The 19,954-nt window shown below is 58.0% G+C and overlaps 1 protein-coding gene across 10 annotated transcripts in view; it reads left to right on the forward strand.

The window, feature by feature from the left end:
• The window catches only part of CAD (carbamoyl-phosphate synthetase 2, aspartate transcarbamylase, and dihydroorotase), a 49,280-nt gene that overhangs the window by 14,139 nt on the left and 15,187 nt on the right, over positions 1-19,954 (forward strand). For all 10 annotated transcript variants that reach the window (XR_014787026.1, XR_014787027.1, XR_014787025.1 and 7 more), the window contains 18 exons: positions 503-645; positions 1,231-1,372; positions 1,541-1,712; positions 1,874-2,059; positions 2,374-2,486; positions 2,633-2,775; positions 3,470-3,601; positions 7,878-8,111; positions 8,614-8,835; positions 9,766-9,954; positions 10,285-10,409; positions 11,344-11,477; positions 12,853-12,965; positions 13,080-13,333; positions 14,301-14,547; positions 14,914-15,012; positions 16,549-16,773; positions 17,175-17,357. Coding sequence is in view for 7 of the 10 variants with exons in the window: in XM_084829568.1 (XP_084685694.1) it covers positions 503-645; positions 1,231-1,372; positions 1,541-1,712; positions 1,874-2,059; positions 2,374-2,486; positions 2,633-2,775; positions 3,470-3,601; positions 7,878-8,111; positions 8,614-8,835; positions 9,766-9,954; positions 10,285-10,409; positions 11,344-11,477; positions 12,853-12,965; positions 13,080-13,333; positions 14,301-14,547; positions 14,914-15,012; positions 16,549-16,773; positions 17,175-17,357 (3,056 nt within the window). In the remaining 3 variants the exon portion in view is untranslated. The remainder of the gene's footprint in view (positions 1-502; positions 646-1,230; positions 1,373-1,540; positions 1,713-1,873; positions 2,060-2,373; positions 2,487-2,632; positions 2,776-3,469; positions 3,602-7,877; positions 8,112-8,613; positions 8,836-9,765; positions 9,955-10,284; positions 10,410-11,343; positions 11,478-12,852; positions 12,966-13,079; positions 13,334-14,300; positions 14,548-14,913; positions 15,013-16,548; positions 16,774-17,174; positions 17,358-19,954) is intronic.

Here is a 19,954-nt window from a genome sequence, read left to right on the forward strand (position 1 = left end):
ATGATTCTGTGATTTCTCTCTGACCTCACAGTTTACAGTTCGCTGCTGCCCACTTTTTGCGCCACATACACACCTGAAACTCTTGATAACACCTCATGCATCTGATGAAGTGGACTATAGAGCTTCTGCCAGAATAGAGCTGTTAGTGTTTAGGGGCCACAAGACTCCTTGTTGTGTTCATTTGCTGAGGGCTCGGTTGTCATGGTATGCCCAGAACAGCCCTTGGGTAAGCCGGCCGTCTGGAATATTCTGCCAAATGGTGGGGAGGACTCTCACTGCGCCCAGCCAAGCGTCTAGGGGAGTCGGGCGTGGCAAGATCCTCCTTGCTGCTTGCAGGACATTAAGGCAGCTGGCTGATCCAAAGGGCTCTGTGCACCCCTGGGAAGGGTGCTTGTCAGGGGCAGGGCGGCTGCGTTGGGGCAGGGGCAGAGTGCACGCATTCTCCCGTGGAGTCGGGGACGGTCGGTCCATTCTGGTGCCCACTGGTCCTTTTTACTTGCAGGAGTAGACACCCGGGCACTGACCAAGAGGATCCGGGAAAAGGGGGCCTTGCTTGGCAGACTTGTGCCAGATGGTGTCCCTCACTCCCGCCTGCCTTTGGAGGATCCAAACCAGAGGCACTTGGTGAAGGAGGTCTCACTGCAAGTAGGTGGAACAGGGGAGGGCCGGGAGGCCTGGGCAAGGGAGGCCGCGCAGACTGGGTGGGGCACGCAAGGGGGGCCAGGCAGGCGCCTGCGGGGCACGGAGAGCCTGGCCCACAGAGTAGCCCAAAGGTGCCGCTGAAGGGCCTTGGTGCTGAGGGGGCGAGAGAGCTGCCCGCTGTGCCTTCCGTGTCAGGGTGATGTTCCTGTGCAGGCCTGACCCTGCATGACTGGAAGGGCCAAGGAGTTCTCACAGGGGCCCTCTTGCACAGGGATTTTCTGGGGTGCTGCGCTCTTCCTCAGCAGCCCCCGAGGCCGGCCCGCCCGCCCGCCCACCTGCCTGCCCGCCTGCCTGCCTGCCCGCCTGCCTGCCTGCCCGCCTGCCTGCCTGCCTGCCTGCCTGCCTGCCTGTGAGGCTGAGCATCTGAAAGGCTCCAGCCTGGCTGTGTGGGAGAGGCTCAGCGCGTGCAGCCTGTCTGAAGGCAGGGGGGAGGGAGGAGACGGGGTGTTTCCAGGCCTGTTGTCCAAACATGGTCTAGCTGTCCCTGTGCCACCAGCGTCAAACCTCCCACCCCCAACGATTTAATAGGAGCCGCGCCTGTTCAATCCTGGCGGCTCTGTGAGGATCACGGTTGTCGACTGTGGCCTGAAGTACAACCAGATCCGGTGCCTGTGTGAACGTGGCGCCGCTGTGACCGTGGTGCCCTGGGATCATCCGCTGGACAGTGCAGGTGAGCAGGGTGGCGGGGCTTGCGGGGCCCTTCCCTGGCTCCCGGCGGGGGGACGGCTCAGTGCGGGTGCTGAGGGGTCCTCCTCGAGGAGGGCCCGTGTCGGCGTCGCTCGGCTGGTCCACTGGGAAAGGCCCTCCTGCCCCTCTGATGCCCTCTTTCTCTGCCCAGAATTTGATGGGCTCTTTGTCAGCAATGGCCCCGGGGACCCGCAGTCCTGCCCAGAGACGGTCGCCCACCTGCGCCGCGTCCTGGAGCTGCCAACTCCCAAGCCGCTCTTTGGCATCTGCCTGGGCCATCAGCTGCTGGCTTTGGCTGTTGGGGCCAAGACCTACAAGATGAAGTGAGCGGGCTGTGTGGGCTGGCCCTGGGGGTCTCTGGGGAGGTGCTGGAGACCACGCCTGTCCCTTTGCCACAGAGGCAGGCGTGGCTTTGGCCATGCGGGGCGCCTCTGGTGCCTCCCCTTGGCGGAGGCCTGTATTCCCCCCCTCCATTCCTTCTCAGGTACGGGAACCGTGGACACAACCAGCCGTGCCTCCATGAGGGCTCCCAGCGCTGCTTCATCACGTCCCAGAACCACGGCTTTGCGGTGGACCCGGCCAGCCTGCCACCCGGCTGGGCCCCCCTCTTCACCAACGCCAACGACCAGTCCAACGAGGGCCTCGTGCATGTCTCCAAGCCTTTCTTCAGGTGGGAGAGGCAGCGAGGACCGTGGGGTTGCCAGAACGTGCCCAGAGCTGAGCTGGGCCAGACCAGGGCCCATCTAGCCCACTGCTGTGCTTGCACAGTGGCCAAGTAGCTGCCTGGGGGAAGCCCACACGCGGGGCACGGGTGCAAAGGCAGCCTCCCGCCCCTGTCCTCCAGCAACAGGCGGCCTGGGGTCTCTCCTTCCCCTTTGCTGCTGCTGGGGCGGATTGCTGGGGGCAGCACCGTCCTGTGGGCTGTCTGGGGCGGGGGACTCCGGCTGTACCTGGGGCTGCTGACCGCGCCTTCTCTGCCTCCAGCGTGCAGTTCCACCCGGAGCACAGCGCCGGCCCGATGGATCTTGAGGGCCTCTTTGATGTCTTCCTGGAGACGGCGCGGGATGCGGCTGCCGGAGGGCAGAGCTCCAGGCCAGGTGGGAGGGCTGTGGGGGCTGTGCTGGGGGCCTGGGGCAGGCAGGCTTGGCTTTGCGGGGGGGGCGTGCCCCTCTGCAGCAGGGCCCGTGGCTGGGCCAGGGCGGCGGAGCTCATGACCAGCCGCGCGCTCTCTGTCTCTGCCCAGTGTGCGAGCGGCTGCAGCACTACCTGCACTCCGCAGAAGCCCCGCCCTCCGGCAGCATGCCCCGACCTCACAAGGTGCTCATCCTGGGCTCGGGGGGCCTCTCCATAGGGCAGGCGGGCGAGTTTGACTACTCTGGCTCCCAGGTGAGTGACGGGGGCCCGAGGGGGGTTGGGGAGCAGGTTCGTGGAGTGGAACAGTGGGGAGCTCGGCTGCTGACTGGGCGTGGGGACCAGGGAAGCCACCTTGAGCTGGGTCTGCCCCCTCCAGCACCATCTAGCCCAGAGCCGTCGGCCCTGGCTGGCAGCCGGGCTCCCCCACCAGGGCCTCAGGCAGGGGCTTTCCAGCCCTACCGGGAGACACGCCCAGGGGCCGGCACCTGCCCTGCCACTGAGCAGTGCCCCTTGCCTCCTGGGGGGTCACGGCTGTTGTGCCGTCATGAGGGAGCGCTGATCCATCCCCCTTCAGGCTTCCGTCCATCACAAGCAAACCGGGGGAGGTCGGGGGTTGTTCCTTCTGGCTGTTCCCAGGTGGTGGATTTTGCTGCCTGCCCACGTTCTCCAGAGCACCCTCTAGAGGGATCCACAAGAAGATCTCTCAGGAAAGCCCGTGGTGGCTGCGTGCGGATCAGCTGGGACCTGCTTCAGGAAATGCTTTCCTGGGGGATGACCACCTTCTAGATACACTGTTGTGACCGTTGATGCTGCGGCGTGGTGGATGCTTTCCTCACAGCATTGTGCCCGCTCATGGCTGTTACCTGACTGGAGCTCTTGTGGCCAAGAAAACGTATGACGTGTACAATCTTGCTTCCTCCTCCCCCCACCCCCGCCACCTTGCCAGGCCATCAAAGCCCTGAAAGAAGAGAGCATCCAGACGGTGCTGATCAACCCCAACATCGCCACCGTGCAGACCTCCAAAGGCCTAGCCGACAAGGTCTACTTCCTGCCCATCACCCCTGACTATGTCGCCCAGGTGAGCAGAGCCTGCCTTCCCCCTCCCCAGTCCCGCGGGCTGTGTCAGTCTGAAAACGTTGGCTGCTGCCCAGGGTGGGCTGGATTTGGGCTGGGAGGGCTGAGCACGGTGGCATGTGCTCCCGGGCCCCCTCCCCTCAGCTCCCCGTTGCGCTCTTTTAATGGCCTGGGCTTTGTGGGCCCCACCAGCCTTGTCGTTCCTTGGCAGGGAGCCCCAGCAGCTCCAGCGCTGAGCACAGAGTGCTTGGAGATACGATGGAAGAAGGGCTGCCCTGCCCCTATATTGTTACTTCATCTTAAATATTTTTATATCGCCTTTCAAGGCAAAGCCTCTCCAAAGTGGTTTAAAAGATAAATTTTTAGAACAGCAAATATAAAATACAATTAATTAAAATAGCAGCACAAAGCATTTAAAATTCCAGCAATGGCAAGACTCCAGTTTATAAAATAAAGATGGGTGCCCATTCATTTAAAGATAGACTGGAACATCTGGGTCTTAGAGGCCCATTGAAAGACAGGGAGGGAGCTATGCGCACATCCCATGATAGGACATTCCAAAAGGATGGGGCCACCACAGAAAAGCCCTGTCTCTTGTGCCTGCCAACCTAATTGATATTGCCAGCAGGCACATGAACAGGGTGGCTGGTACAACATTGGTATTACATGCTCTGAGTGCTTAACCCTTGTAAGCAGCTGGTCAGCTGCATTCTGAGTCAGCTTTAAGGCAGTCCCACATAGAACACCATAGTCCAGTTTGGATGCAGCCAGAATGTGGTTGGCTGTAGCAGCGTCCACATTCTCCAGATAGGGAGGCAGCTGGCGAATCAGCCAAAGCTGGCTAAAGGCACCCCAGGTAACCAACACCCCCTGCGCTTCCATAGCTAGTACCATGGAGCCCAGGAGAGCACTCCAAGGTGCACACTGGGCAGTCCTTCGGGGGGCATGCAGCACTAGCCTTGCACCTCCACCCAAATCAACAGGTATCCCCACCCACAGTACCTAGAATCATAGAATAGTAGGGTTGGAAGGGGCCTACAAGGCCATTGAGCCCAACCCCCTGCTCAGTGCAGAAATCCAAGTCGGAGCATCCCTGACAGAGGGCTGTCCAGCCTCGTCTTCAGTGCCTCCAGTGTTAGAGGTTAAAAGCAGAGTCCCACTGGTGTGGAAATGTGTGTTACAAGACAAATAAATTTTAAAAAGTTTGTTAAAAAAAAAAATGTTAGGGACCTCCCCCTTGACCTCCCCTGCCGAACTCCCCTGGCCAACTCCTGTTTGCTCCCCCTGTCCGCTCGCTCTGATCACTCGTTCTCTGGGAGCTTGCTTGCTTTTGTACTCCCTGGACCAGCTGGAGCAGCTTGCTCTGCTCTGCTCTGCTCTGCTCAGCTGGGAGGCGGGAAACAGACTGAAGCTTCCTGCCCACACAGCTGCTGGGAGTACTCAGGCCACACACATACCCCAATTCAGCTGGAGCTCACAGAAGCACCTGGTGAGCTCACAGCCACTCAGAAAGATAAAGTGCAGCCCCCTGGGCTTCGTGCAGCCCACTTACCTCTTAGCCTCTGTCTCCTTTGTCTCTTCTACCTTGTGGTGAGCACACAGCCACGCAGAAGGAAAAAGGACAGCCCCCTGGGCTTCCTGCAGCCCTCTTACCTTTTGCCTCTGTCTCCTTTGTCTCTTCTACCACCGCAACTCCCCTGGCCAACTCCTGTTTGCTCCCCCTGTTCGCTCGCTCTCTGGGAGCTTGCTTGCTTCTGTAGTCCCTGGACCAGCTGGAGCAGCTTGCTCTGCTCTGCTCTGCTCAGCTGGGAGGCGGGAAACAGACTGAAGCTTCCTGCCCATTCAGCTGCTGGGAGTACTCAGGCCACTCCCCACCCCCCAATTCAGTTGGAGCTCTCAGAAGCACCTGGTGAGCTCACAGCCACTCAGAAGGATAAAGGGCAGCCCCCTGGGCTTCCTACAGCCCACTTACCTCTTAGCCTCTGTCTCCTTTGTCTCTTCTACCACTGCAACACCCCTGGCCAACTCCTGTTTGCTCCCCCTGTTGGCTTGCTCTGGTCGCTCGCTCTCTGGGAGCTTGCTTGCTTCTGTAGTCCCTGGACCAGCTGCAGCAGCTTGCTCTGCTCTGCTCTGCTCAGCTGGGAGGTGGGAAACAGACTCAGCTGGGAGGCGGGAAACAGAGCTCCTCCTTAGCTGGATTAAACCTCAGCTTGTTTGCTGACCCATCACAAAACTACTCCCAGACACCTGTTTGGGGTTTCCGTAGCCTGTCTGGGACTGGTTGGAGGAAACGAGAGGTAGAGCTGTGTAGTGTCTGCATATTGATACTGCTTCCGGCCAAGCTCCAGATGTCCTGGAGTGCAGGACACGGAATAATGGGCTCAAGTGATAGGAAGCCAGATTCCGGCTGAACATCGGAGAAAACGTCCTGCTTGTTAGAGCAATACGACAGTGGAACCAATTACCTGGGGAGGTGGTGGGCTCTCCCACACTGGAGGCATTCTAGACTTGGCTGGACAGCCACCTGTCAGGGATGCTCTGACCTGGATTCCTGCAGTGAGCAGGGGGTTGGACTCGAGGGTCATGCAGGCCCCTCCCAACCCCACTATTCTATGATCCTGTGATTCCTCTCCCATTGGCTTCCTGTGTAGACGTTAAAGGGCGGGAGGACCAGGCAGAACCCTGAAGCGCCCAAAGGTCAGTGGCGGAACCTGAGGCCCCCAGCCCCACCTTCTGGGTGCATCCCTCCACAGAGGACTGGAACTACCGTGACACAGTGCCCCGCTGGGCCACGGCTAGGTGGCGCAAGCAGATTCCCAGATGGTCGATGGCACCGATGGCCCAGGAGTGCTAACAGGGCTGCACTCCAAGCAACAGTCCTCTGCCAGAGCAGCCAAGGCTAGTTTTGTCCTCAGGCCAGGCCGGAAACCGGGCTGGACCCAGATAATCAGCGCCATCCAAGGCCAGCTGGAGTTGAGGAGCCACCACCGGTTCCGGTATCTCAGTCCAGATGGATACATTAGATACTGGTCAATAATTATCTAGATGTGGTTACTCTAGCAAGGGTTTAATCGCTGCCTGCTTAAGTGCCATGGGAGCCGCACCCTCCCTGGAGAGGCAGTGACCTCCTTGTAAGCCCAGCCCTGGCAGACCTCAATATCCAGGAAGGGCATGAATCCAAAGGCATGGATCCTCATCCTCCGAGGAACCTGCCACATAGTCAGGCTGCAGCAGACGAGGCAACCGGTGTATGGGCCCTGGCCCTATCCCTCTCTGACTCGCTCAAAACAGTGGCCTCATTGCCGTTCCCCAGAGAAGAGCTCCCTGCAACATGACGCTTGCCTGGCTGTCGTAAGCCAGAAAGGAGCAGAATCATAGAATAGCAGGGTCGGAAGGGGCCTGCAAGACCATCAAGCCCAACCTCCTGCTCAGTGCAGGAATCCAAGTCCGAGCATCCCCAACAGATGGCTGTCCAGCCTTGTCTTCAATGCCTCCAGCATGGGAGAGCCCACCAGCTCCCTAGGTAGTTGGTTCCATTGCCGTATTGCTCTAACAGTCAGGAAGTTTTTCCTGATGTTCAGCCGGAATCTGGCTTCCTGTCACTTCAGCCCGTTCTTCTGTGTCCTGCATTCTGGGATGAAGGAGACGAGATCCCGGCCTTCCTCTCTGGGACAACCTTCCAAGGACTTGAAGAGCGCAATCCTATCTCCCCTCAGTCTCCTCTTCTCAAGGCTAAACATGCCCAGCAAAGCCCATCACTGAGGGATTAGGTAAAAGAGGTCTGCAGCAAGCAGAGGGGTGAACGTGGCTCCTGGCAGACATGTTGACCTGGTAGCCACGTGGCTGTGTGGGCAAAGCCAGCGCCCCAGAGGGAGGACAACGACTCTTATCAGGCCCGCAGTCATCTGCTCCAGCCGCTCCTGAACTGAACTGAGGACTCCCCCAGGCTCCTCTCTGCCAGCCCCAATCACTGGGGGAACGTGGCCATTCATCTTCCCTTTCGCACGCTGATTCTGGTCCAGTCCCCGGTCCGGCTTGGGGACAGCAGCAGCCTTGGCAGCTCCAGCGAGAGGCCTGTTGCTGGGGAATGCAGTCCCATGGGTGCTCCTGGGCCGTCAGTGGCCCCGGGCAGCTTTACCCTAGAGGAAACCAGGCCCTTGCGGGTCCAAGTGTCCAGCGGGGCGGAGGGGCCATTCCATGTTTTGGGGTGCAGTTGGGGTGTGGCTGGAAGTGGGTGAGGGGCACATCCTTAGCCCTCCCCAATCTTTCCCTGCGGCCAGGTAATAAGGAATGAGCGGCCGGATGGGGTCCTGCTGACCTTTGGAGGACAGACGGCTCTGAACTGCGGTGTGGAGCTGACCAAGGCTGGGGTGCTAGAGCGCTACCGTGTGCGGGTCCTGGGCACCCCTGTGGCCTCTGTTGAGATGACGGAGGACCGCAAGGTCTTTGTAGAGAAGATGGAGGAGATTGGGGAGCACGTAGCGCCTAGTGAGGCTGCCTGCTCCTTGGAACAGGTAAGGGCCAGCCTGTGGCATTTGCTCCACGGCATTCCTGCTTGGCCGGGGGGCTGCACCCAGGGCTCCTGTGTAGGTCCTGCGTGGCTTCAGCACGGTGGCTGCATGCCGAGCTGCCAGGCCAGGCCCCAGCACTGCGTCCTCTGAACATCTCCCTGCGTGGGCAGCCCCCCTCCAGCACATGAGCCGGACACAGGGCTTGCTTCCTAAGGAGCTGAGTGCGGGGGCTTGGGGCTGAGTTCCCTTTTGCCAAGGCTTGGCCAGAGTGCTTCTGAGCACCAGCAGAGTGCCTTTTCCTCGCCACAGAGTGGACGCAAGCATACTAGGAACAGGACCAGTGCCCCAGGGCAGAGTCCACGGCTTGTCTGGCCACCTTCTGTCGCTCTGTGAGCTCGAGGGGGCCGCGGCTTCTTGGGCCCACCTGGGGCAGATGCCCTCCAGGGTGGGGGCCCTCCAATGGCTGCCACGAGCACAGCCCCCCTAATTCCTCCCCCCCCTGCAGGCGGAGGCAGCAGCTGAACGGCTCGGCTACCCGGTGCTCGTGCGCTCGGCCTACGCGCTGGGCGGGCTGGGTTCCGGCTTTGCCAACGGGCGGGAGGAGCTGGCGGCACTGGTGAGCCAGGCCTTTGCCCACACCTCGCAGGTGCTGGTGGACAAGTCGCTCAAGGGCTGGAAGGAGATCGAATATGAGGTGGTGCGCGACGCCTACGACAACTGTGTCACGGTGAGGCCGGGGGGCGCCTGCCTGGGCTGGGCTCTTCCTGGGTGCAAGAGCGAGAGGGCAGAACGGAATGCCATGGCCCGGGTGGGCTCGGACAGGCAGAGCTCTGGCTGCAGGCCAGCCGTCTGCCCTGTGGCGGAATGGCAGCCACTCGGGGGAAGCCCGTTGCCTGGCCAGCATCCCTCTGAGAGGGGGCCAGCAGCCTGGCGGTCAGGAGGCCGGTCCCTGCTGAGCCCAAGGAGAGCGGTTCTGTAGAGAAGCCATTCGCAGCCCTTTGCTGTTCAGCCGTGGCGCAGCCGTCCGGCCCACAGCCAGCGGCTCGGCAGGCTCGCTCTCCTCCGTCTGGGCCGTGGATTTCCCCGTGGCCTGAGCCTCCTGCCCTGAGCCTGGGCGAGGCTTCTCCTTGGGTTCTTTGGGCCACCCCTCTGGCTCCGCTTTTCTCCCAGATCCCGGCTGCTGTCGGTCTGTGCTCAGCCCAGGGGCTCTTGCCTCCTCTTCCCGCTCCGACCTGCATCGCCTGGGTGCCGTGCGCAAGGCCAGCCTTTCACTCTGCTCACGAAAGCGCCACTGGCTGTCAAGAGTCGGCTGCTGCCACTTTCCTTCCCCTCAGCAAAGAGAATGGTCCTCCCACTCCTTGAACCTTTGCCGTTCCCCCAGGACTCTCTGAACCATAAATCAATTTCTAATGGAAGCTGAGATCTCAGGGTAATGGGGGGGAGCCCCAGTTTAGTACTCGATTGCAGGAGCTGAGTAGCGAGTGGCCCGAGCTGATGTTGAACCCAGGGGTGCTCAGGGCGGTGAGCACTTGCCGCAGGGATAGCAGGATGACGCCTCTTGTGGTCCAGGAACCTGGAGGCCGAGGGAGGCTGTGTTGCCGCAGCATCACCCTTCCTCCTATCTCTCCTGCCCCGCTTCCCAATCCATCCTGAACAGGTATGCAATATGGAGAACCTGGACCCGCTGGGGATCCACACCGGGGAGTCTGTTGTGGTGGCCCCCAGCCAGACACTCAACGACCGGGAGTACAGCCTTCTGCGCGCCACGGCCATCAAGGTGGTTCGGCACCTCGGCATTGTTGGCGAGTGCAACATTCAGTACGCACTGAACCCTGAGTCTGAGCAGGTGAGGCCCTGGGTGTGAGGGCGGGACGTGTGGGGTCCTGCGCCCGGGCCTCTGGGTGGGGAGCAGTGTGTGCTGGCAGTGTGAACGCCTTTGCTGCTGCTGCCACCACGGGCAGAAGCCTGAGGTCTGCCGGAAGTTGTCTTCGGCTGAGCCAGGCCCTGGTTCCATCAGCAGCAGCTCACCAGGGTGCCAGGACCCTGGGCCGCCTGAACACCGCCTCCGGCCCCTCTTGGAACCACGCCGCCATCCCTGCCCTGCTTGCTGCAGCCAGGGGCAGTGGGAGCATTGGGTGGGCCCTGTTGCCGCATCCTCCTCTTTCCCGCCCCGCAGTACTACATCATAGAGGTGAACGCCCGGCTCTCGCGGAGTTCAGCCCTGGCCAGCAAGGCCACTGGCTACCCCTTGGCCTACGTCGCTGCCAAGCTGGCCTTGGGCATCCCCCTGCCTGTCCTCAGGTAATGCTGGTTCTGGGGTGGACGGGGGGTGGACACTGCTCTGCCAGATCCCGGCGGGGGGCGGGCGGAGTCTGCTGGTTCATCACTGGAGTGGATAGTAATTCCTGCAAATGCTGGCTTTGACCCTTGAAGAGGGAAATTCCTACCTCCTTCTTTTATTTGAAACATGCCCATTGTTCGCTGGAGTTGTCTTCAAGAGCCATTGCTACCACACCAAGGAGTTGCCCCCTTTCCCTTTCGGCCCGTTGGCAGAGGCATCACTTGGGGGGTGGAGAAAAGAGGCCCAGGGCTGGGCTGCCTGCTGTGCCCGCCCCCTGCCACCTCCCTCTGCCGTGTCTGCCCTGGGGTGCCGATCTTTCCTTCGCTGTCCTGCGCAGGCAGCACTGGGGCGCTCCCCCATCTTGAGCTCTGGGCAGGCGCCCACCAGCCCTGCCCCCTTCCCACAGAGCCACGTGCGCCTTGAGCGCCTCGCGATCCCTCTGTAGAGTCCCTTGGCCTTGGCAAAAACCTGGAGGGCGCTCTGCCTCTGTCTGGCCAGGGCCTGTGGGTGGGAACATCCTCTAAACTCTGCAGGAGTCTGCTTTGTAGAGAGCAGCCAAGAGGTGTGTCAAGGAAAGTCATAAAGTGACCTGGCAATAGGTGAGGTTGGGAAAAAACAAAGCTGGGTTGAGGAAGCAAAATCCTAGGGCACGGTGTGGTCATGGTTTAATCCTGCGGCAAGGGCGCTTTGCCTCTCAAGGTGAACTTGGCCCCCCTTCCCTGTCAGAGATGTCCCCGCTGCGTGAGGTTGGGGGCATGGAGAGGATGCCCGACTCCTTACTCTCTCTGGCCACTGGTTCCGTGAGCCCCTCCTTGGCCCACAGACTGCGGTAAGGTGTGTGGCGCTCCGCACTGGCCTGGGCTGATGCGTCTCTGTCCCTTTCTGGCACCCCAGGAATTCTGTCACCAACTCCACCACGGCCTGCTTTGAGCCCAGCCTGGATTACTGTGTGGTCAAGATCCCACGTTGGGATCTCAGCAAGTTTCTGCGTGTGAGCACCAAGATTGGCAGCTCCATGAAAAGTGTGGGTGAGTGGTTGGTGGGGGAAGTGTGTGTGGGTCTCGGGGGAGGACGTGTGTCTCAGATGGCAGAAGCAGGCTGCCGTCGGCTCCTTCAATCCCTTCCGTAGGGCCCCTTTGCCCCACACGCTGCTGAGGGTCAGCACTGGGGCTCCTTCAGCCCTCGGAGTGTTGACATTGAGCAACTTCTGTCACTCCCCCACCCCCCGCCTTGCAGAGTAGTGTGGCTGCCTGGTGACATCAGGGTGACTCTGTTTGCTTTTCTGATGCCAAAAAGCATAATTTGGTATTGACAGTTGCAAACCAGCCAATTTTTCATGGTTTTTGCCTTCAAAGTTCTAGAACTTTTGGTTAAAGAGTGTCAGACTAGGAGTGGGGAGACCTGGGATCAAATTCCGACTCAGCCATGAAGCTCACTAGTGACCGCAGGGCGGGCAGGCAGGCAGTCCCTCTCTCTCACCCTTGCTTACCTCACAAGGTTGTTGTGAGGATGAAATGGAGGGGGGCAAAAGATGAACACTGCTATGAGCTCCTTGGAGGAAAGGTGGGATAATGGTGTTGATAATTTATTGAATTTATGCGTCACTTCCCACCACAAAAAGCAATCTCAAAGCGACTTACACAAGCAATACAGAAATTCATGATTAATATAACAGGGAAACAACAACAACCCCCAAATCAATATAGACTATAATTAGCACAATAATACAAATGAAAGCAAATACCATAAAAGCATAATCTAAAAACAATACAGTAGGAAAACTGTTCATCCAGTTACACAAAACCTTCCTCTGCTCACAGCCTAGAATGAACACCACAAAAGCAGCCCGCAGCAATTGACCATAACTAATGCCCCAAAGCCAGTGTACTACAAATAAAAAAGCAAGGCTAAGCAGGGGCAGCAACTGAAACCGTCCTCCGGAGGGAGCCCCAAAGTCTGGCGAGGAGCCACAAGGCCTTTGGCCTCCGGCGGGACAGGGGCGCTGAGCTGGTCTTCCGGGGCAGGGTGTTCTGGATGGAGCGGGCTCCTCGCCGTGCTCCACCAGCCTCGTCTCAAGGGGAGGCGGAAGACGCCAAAGGGCCTCTCCTGCTGACCTCGGCGGATGGGTCGCAGCAGAGGCGGCCTGCCAAGTATCTGCTCCCAGGTTGCTTAGGGGCTGTGGCCCTGTGGTGCAGAGGCACTCGCAAGCACACGGGCCAGGGCTACGTGGTTTGAGTCTCGCTCCGTTTGTGGGCTGTTGACTCTATGAATCTACGAATCCATGGTTGGCTAATCTGCCTTTGGAACACGCCTATCTTTGCCATTTTGTGAGTTAATACATAACTATGAGCCAGCTCTTCCTCCCCAAACTTCAGTTGACAACTGTTCTCTCCCCTCCTGCAGGGGAGGTGATGGCCATTGGGAGGAGCTTCGAGGAGGCCTTCCAGAAGGCGCTGCGCATGGTGGATGAGAACTGTGTGGGGTTTGACCACACTGTCAAGCCCGTCTCAGACATGGTAGGCTTTTCTGGGTGGGTGGGGGAGGCAAGCCGAAATCCCAGCAGCCCCCCAAGTTGTGGCGTCCTAGCTGTGACCTCTGCAGCATTCTGTCGTGCCCCCCTCCAACTGCAGGAGCTGGAGACCCCGACCGACAAGCGGATCTTTGTGCTGGCGGCTGCACTGCGTGCCGGCTACTCCATCGAGCGCCTTTATGAGCTCACCAGGATCGACCGCTGGTTCCTGCACAAGATGAAGAACATCGCAGACCATGCGCTGTGCCTGGAGTCTTACCGGCAGGCTGAGCCAGGGGCCATGCCGCCCACAGTGCTCCGGCTGGCCAAGCAGCTGGGCTTCTCGGACAAGCAGGTGGCACAAGCTGTGCTCAGGTGCACCCAAGAGCCAAGCCCAGAAGGCCCCCAGAACAGCTGTCTGGTCAGCTCCCTCTCTGGGGACATGGGCGTAGTCCAGGGTGCGCAGCCTTTCTGGCCCCCAGGGCCGCATCGGGGGGTGGCGGGGGTGGCGCACATGCACCCCAGGCACGTACGCTCACGTGCCTCTCGCACACGCCCTGCACGGGCTGCTGAGGGAGGGAGGAGGCCGCAGCTTGCTCCCCACCCCAGCCGTGGCTTTGCCTACTTTTCCCTGGGATCTTTAGGCAGAAAAAACACTCCAGGAACGGATTCTGTGGTTCCTGCCATAGACCCCGTTCCTAGAACTTCCCAAGAAACAGGCAGGAGCCTTTGAGTGTTGCTTCCTGGAAGCTCTAGGAATGAGACTTTTGTGGCAAGAACCATAGAGCCTATTCCTAGACTGTTTCCTCTGCAGGAGTGGCTGCTATTTTCTTGGTGGTGGTAGGGGTGGGGGGGCAGTCTGAAGGCTGCCTGTGACACAGAGGCCACACGTTTTGCATCTGTGGCCTAGTCTGTTCTGACTGGTGGCACAAAGATGCTGTCTGCTTGAGCACCAAAAGGATGTGGGGAGGGAAACTTCAAAATGAAATGGGCTCGACTGCACTGAGATGGCGCCACCCTCAGTCGCTGCCCTTGGGCTGGCTGTTCTGAGCTGTAGTCTCCAGGGATCCTCCACCCACGACGCTGGGTGGGCGATCACCTATCCTCCTGCCTTGGCCTTTCTGTCTCCCTGCCTTGTGCAGGAGAGGGGCCCTAGCACAGTCGGAGAGCACTTGCTTTATACACGTGAAGTCCCAGGTTCAGCCCCTGGCAGCATCTCCAGGTAGGGCAGGGAAACCGCTACCTGAAACCCCGGGAGCCGTTGCTGCCCACCAGTGCGGGTGGTCCTGGCTAGGTGGAGCTGTGGCCTGGGTTGGCATCAGCCGGCTTCCCTGTGTTCCAGCACGGAACTGGCCGTGAGGAAGATGCGGCACGACCTGAAGATTCTGCCCGTGGTGAAGCAGATCGACACGGTGGCGGCGGAATGGCCAGCTCAGACCAACTACCTCTACTTGAGCTACAACGGAACTGAGCACGACCTGGCCTTCCGGGAGCCCCATGTCATGGTCATTGGCTCTGGCGTCTACCGCATCGGCAGCAGCGTGGAGTTTGACTGGTGCGCTGTTGGGTGCATCCGGGAGTTGCGCAAGGTGAGCACTTGGATGCCTCTTCTCAGTAGGCAGCTCTGGGCCACTTCAGCCCTCTGCCACGGGGGCTTCCAGTCCTCCCTGCGCCATCTTCTTCCTGTGCTGCAGTGTTGGATCTTGGGTGTGCATGAAGGGGCAAGTGGGCTGTCTGGCATGGGGGCACCCTCAGGCGCTGCACGTGCGTGGCTCAGGACCTGGCCCTGGGCAGTGGCGGCAGGTCAGGGGCACAGACACAGCATTGTGTAAAATGCCCTGCCGGAGAGGAGGCGACTGTCGGTCATTGGTGGCGTCCAAGACAAGGTGAGGTTGATACTGCTACCGATGTTAGTTCCAAGCTGCCAAGCTCCAGATGCCTTCTCTGTTCCCCAGATGGGCTACAAAACCATCATGGTGAACTACAACCCAGAGACGGTGAGCACGGACTACGACATGTGTGACCGGCTCTACTTCGATGAAATGTCCTTCGAGGTGAGTGTGCACTCTGAGGGGCCGACACGTTACAGAATTGTGCAGACCTTATCAGGGACAACGCAACACTGATGCGTGCACTCGCCGTTAACGCGTTGCTTGTGACTTTTATCAAGGGGATTTCTCACAAGGTGGGGGGGGGAAGTAATCCTGTTCCCCAGATTCTCGTTGAGATGTTCATGCTCACATCCGTGCCACTTGGAGCGGCCAGTTCCAAAGCAGGGCTGTCGAGGGCACAGGGGGAATCGGCCGCGTGTGCACGAGCAAGGCTGGCTTGTCGACGAACCTCCTGGTCACTCCTCTCCTGCTTCCCCGTCCCTCCTTCCGGGCAGTCAGCGACAGGCTTCTGGGCTGCACCTCCAGCTGTCGTTAAAAGTGATGACGCCCCGTAGTGGTTGCCTCGCTTGTTTTAGGCACCCTCATGCAGTGCTTACTCGGGGATCTTGTGGTGGCCATGCTGGTCTCCCATGCCCGCTGGATTGCAACAGCCTTTGACTTTTGCTGGAGGGGGTTGATGGCGTTAGGAGCGCTTCTTTGCTAGAACATCTCAGGGCTTGCTTCTGAGTGGTTTCAGTTCTGTCTTGTTTGCAGCTTCTTCCTCTTAATTCACCTTCAGCCAGTAATGCTGTTTCACGTTCAGTCATCACGCACCTTCCCGCTAAGGAAACCGGCTTAACTAACATAACTACTCCAGCTTATAGGCCTGACATGTGGGCTGATGGTGGTTCTGTATTTCATTAGTTCCAGACACAAGCTTCCATTGCTCACAATCAATTGGAAGTAAAGCCCAGGCTCCATCTGCCGCAGGCACCAGGGAGCTAGACGTGGCCCTTCCTTCCTCACGGATGCCTCGTGCTTCCTGCATTTGAGGGCTGCTCTAGGGATCACCGCCTGCCGGCTTTTCTGTTCTGGTGCCAGCCACACTCTGGGGCTCCTGCCAACATGTCCCAATTCAGGAAACCCTTGAGGCCTCTACTGTGGCAGGACCCATGCCGTGGGCATGGCTCGTTCTCCCCAGATATTGCGCTCTTGGCCTTTTCCTCCCATGCATTTATAAGGCCAATTTCTCCACTCTCCAGACACTTCCAGGGGTCCACTGATGGCCCCTTCTCGTACATGTACTCTCCTCCTTCCTCCTGATAAAAGTTAATGGTTAACTCCTGGTTAATCCAGATCCCTGTTTGGCTTTTACTTACTTTAAATTATTTATAAGCTGCCTTTCAGGGCAAGCTCTCCCTAGGCAGCATACAGCAAACAGGTAAAACGGATACAATAAAACCACATAATAATTACTTTTTTTAAAAAAAAGCTCTGCAAGGCTCCTGGTGGCTGTCGTGGCAATGACCTGAATGATGGCTGGCTCCTCCATGCAGTTAGAAGCATGGGGTGCTCTGCCCCGTGGCTGCTGCCGTCGTGGGACTGAGCCAGGGCATGTGGGGTTGAGCCAGAGGCGCCTCGTGCAGGGGAGCCCTGGCTTCGGCCCCAGGAAGCCCCATTGTCCAGCGCCCTCTTCTGCCCTCCTCCTGTTCCTGCCAGGTGGTGATGGATATTTACGAACTGGAGAACCCCGAAGGTGTGATCTTGTCCATGGGGGGGCAGCTCCCCAATAACATTGCCATGGCGCTGCACCGGCAACAGTGCCGCATCCTGGGCACCTCCCCCGAGGCCATCGACTCTGCCGAAAACCGCTTCAAGTTCTCTCGCCTTCTGGACACCATCAGCATCAGCCAGCCCCTCTGGAAGGAGCTCTCGGACATGGAGGTGAAAAGGCTGGCTGCCACTGAGCGGGTGTTATGGGGGGCACGCCCCCACAGTGGTCCCAGCAGTTGGGCTGCCCTGCCGCTCCTTAGCCCGCAGTGGCAGGCGGACTTCTGTCTGCCTCGAACGCTACCACACTGCAGCTGCTGCGGAGGCGAGGCAGGGAAGGCCCCCTTATGTGTCATGTCAGGTTGCTTCTGCCAACTGCTAATGAAATGAACAAAGCCGCCCTGGGGTTGACAGCTTGAGGCGGTGGGCTGCTGGCCCTCTTCTTGGGCGCGGTTGTGCTATCTGCCCAGGGGGTGCAGGTGCCCTCGTGTCATTGGCCTCGCAATAGGCTGAGGGGTGGCTTGGCCCAGGGATGCCCCCCCCCCGACCTACTGCCACATGTGTCTGCCCCACAGTCAGCCAAGCAGTTCTGCTGCAAGGTGGGGTATCCCTGCGTGGTGCGTCCTTCATACGTGCTCAGTGGTGCGGCCATGAACGTGGCCTACACAGACAGCGACTTGGAGAGGTTCCTTAGTAACGCGGTTGCCGTCTCCAAGGAGCAGCCGGTCGTCATCTCCAAGTTCATCCAGGAGGCCAAGGTAAGCGGGGCTGTGGCTGGCTGATGGCAGAACCCTTGGTGGCCTGGGAGGGGCTGTGGCCGGGCGCCTCTGAACTACGGGGACCCCCTGGGATTCCACATGTGCCTCAGAGCCGGGGCTCCTTGCCCAAGTGATCAAAGCTGACTTTGGGAAGCCCAGGCGATCACTATGAGCCAGGCAGCTTGAGAAGAATTGGCACTCACCTCTGTTCTGAGCTGTGGCAGAGCAGCGACTGGGCGGGGAGGGGGGGAATTGCTTAGGAGTGGCTGGGCTTCCAAATGCTCCCATGTGGCTGCGGGGGCAGGGGAGGCATGGACGTGCTGTATGCATTTTCTGAAATGTTGGGGAGCTCGGCGAGGGGAGGGGAGGGAATTTAATAGAATCATAGAATAGTAGGGTCGTAAGGGGCCTATAAGACCATCGAGTCCAACCCCCTGCTCAGTGCAGGAATCCAACTCAGAGCATCCCTGACAGATGGCTGTCCAGCCTCATCTTGAATGCCTCCAGTCTGAGAGAGCCCCCCACCTCCCTAGGTAATTGGTTCCATTGTCGTATTGCTCTTAACAGTCAGGAAGTTTTTCCTGAAGTTCAGCTGGAATCTGGCTTCCTGTCACTTCAGCCCATTATTCTGCGTCCTGCACTCTGGGATGATCAAGAAGAGATCCTGGCCTTCTTCTCTGTGACAACCTTTCAAGTACTTGAAGAGCGCTATCATGTCTCTCCTCAGTCTTCTCTTCTCAAGGCTGAACATGCCCAGTTCTTTCAGTCTCTCTTCATAGGGCTTTGTTTCCAGTCCCCTGATCATCTTCGTTGCCCTCCTCTGAACCCTCTCCAGTTTGTCTGCATCCTTCTTAAAGTGCGGTGCCCAGAACTGGACACAATACTCCAGATGAGGCCTACTCCAGTGCTGAGTAGAGGGGAACTAATACTTCCCAGAATTAATGTGTCCCAAAATAGCATTTGCCTTTTTTGCAGCCATATCACATTGTGGGCTCATATTCAGCTTGTGATGGACAACAATTCCAAGATCCTTGTTGCTTGCAGTATTGTTGAGCCAAGTATCCCCCTACTTGTAACTGTGCATTTGGTTTCTTTTTCCTAGGTGCAGACATGGCATTTATCCCTATTAAATGTCATTCTGTTGTTTTCTGCCCAGCGCTCCAGTCTATCAAGATCACTTAGAATTTTGTTTCTGTCTTCCACGGTATTGGCTATTCCACCCAATTTTGTGTCATCTGCAAATTTTATCTGCATTCCCTGCACCTCCTCGTCCAAGTCATTCATAAAAATGTGGAAGAGCACGGGGCCCAGGACTGAGCCCTGCGGTACCCCACTCGTTACCTCTCCCCAGCTGGAGAAGGTCCCATTGAGAAGCACTCTTGGAGTCCGATTCTGTAGCCAACTGTGGATCCACCGGATCGTTGTTTCCTCTAGCCCACTTTGAGCTAGTTTGCTCATCAGGAGATCCTGGGGCACTTTGTGGAAAGCTTTGCTGAAGTCGAGGTATATGATGTCTACAGCATTCCCACAGTCCACAAAGGAGGTTACTTGATCAAACAATGCGATCAGATTAGTCTGGCAGGATTTGTTCTTGAGAAATCCATGTTGGCTTCGAGTCATCACTGCATTGTTTTCAAGGTGCTTCCAGATGGATTGCTCTATCATCTGCTCCAGAATTTTCCCAGGGATTGATGTCAGAGTGACTGGTCTGTAGTTCCCAGGTTCCTCCTTTCTGAAGAGAGGGACAACATTAGCCCTCCTCCAGTCATCTGCCACTTCACCCGTCCTCCATGATTTCTCTGAGAGAATAAACAGCGGTTCTGAGAGTTCTTCTGCCCGTTCCTTTATGACTCTAGGATGCAGTTCATCTGGCCCTGGAGATTTGAACTCGTTCAAAGTAATGAGGTGTTCCTTGACCATATGCCTATCGATCTCAAGCTGCAATCCTGCCCCTTCAGCCGGTACTTGGCCTTTGCCAGGGGGGTCATGGACCCTCTTTTGGGAGAAGACTGAGCCAAAGTAGGAATTGAGCACCTCTGCCTTTTCTTTGTCATCTGTTATCGTTTTGCCATCCTGATTTAATAGCTGAACCACCATTTCTTTCCTCTGCCTTTTACTCTGCACGTAGCTGAAGAAAGCCTTTTTGTTGTTTTTAGCATCCCTCACTAACCTCAGCTCGTTCTCAGCTTTAGCCTTCCTGATGCCATCCCTGCAATTCTGTGCTACCTGCCTGTACTCTTCCTTTGTTACTTGGCTTTCTTTCCACTTCCTATATGTATCCTTTTTTGTTTTCAGGGCATCTCTAAGCTTTTTGTGAAACCACATTGGCTTCTTCTGTTGTCTTCCACCTTTTCTTCTTGTTGGAATTGTTTGTAATTGTGCCTTGAGAATTTCCTTTTTTAAAAGCTCCCACCCATCTTGGACTCCTTTTCTCGTTAGCGTCGCTTGCCATTGGGACCTTCCTGATCATTGTTCTGAGTTTATGAAAATCAGCTTTCCTAAAATCCAGGGTACGTGTTTGGCTACACTCAGCTTTTGCTTCCGTTAGAACCAAGATCTCAAGTGCAACATGGTCGCTTTCCCCCAGAGTTCCTGTA

This window comes from Heloderma suspectum, chromosome 1 (assembly GCF_057233095.1).
Source record: "Heloderma suspectum isolate Gila_16-S chromosome 1, 16-S_ref, whole genome shotgun sequence".
Taxonomy (NCBI): domain Eukaryota; kingdom Metazoa; phylum Chordata; class Lepidosauria; order Squamata; family Helodermatidae; genus Heloderma; species Heloderma suspectum.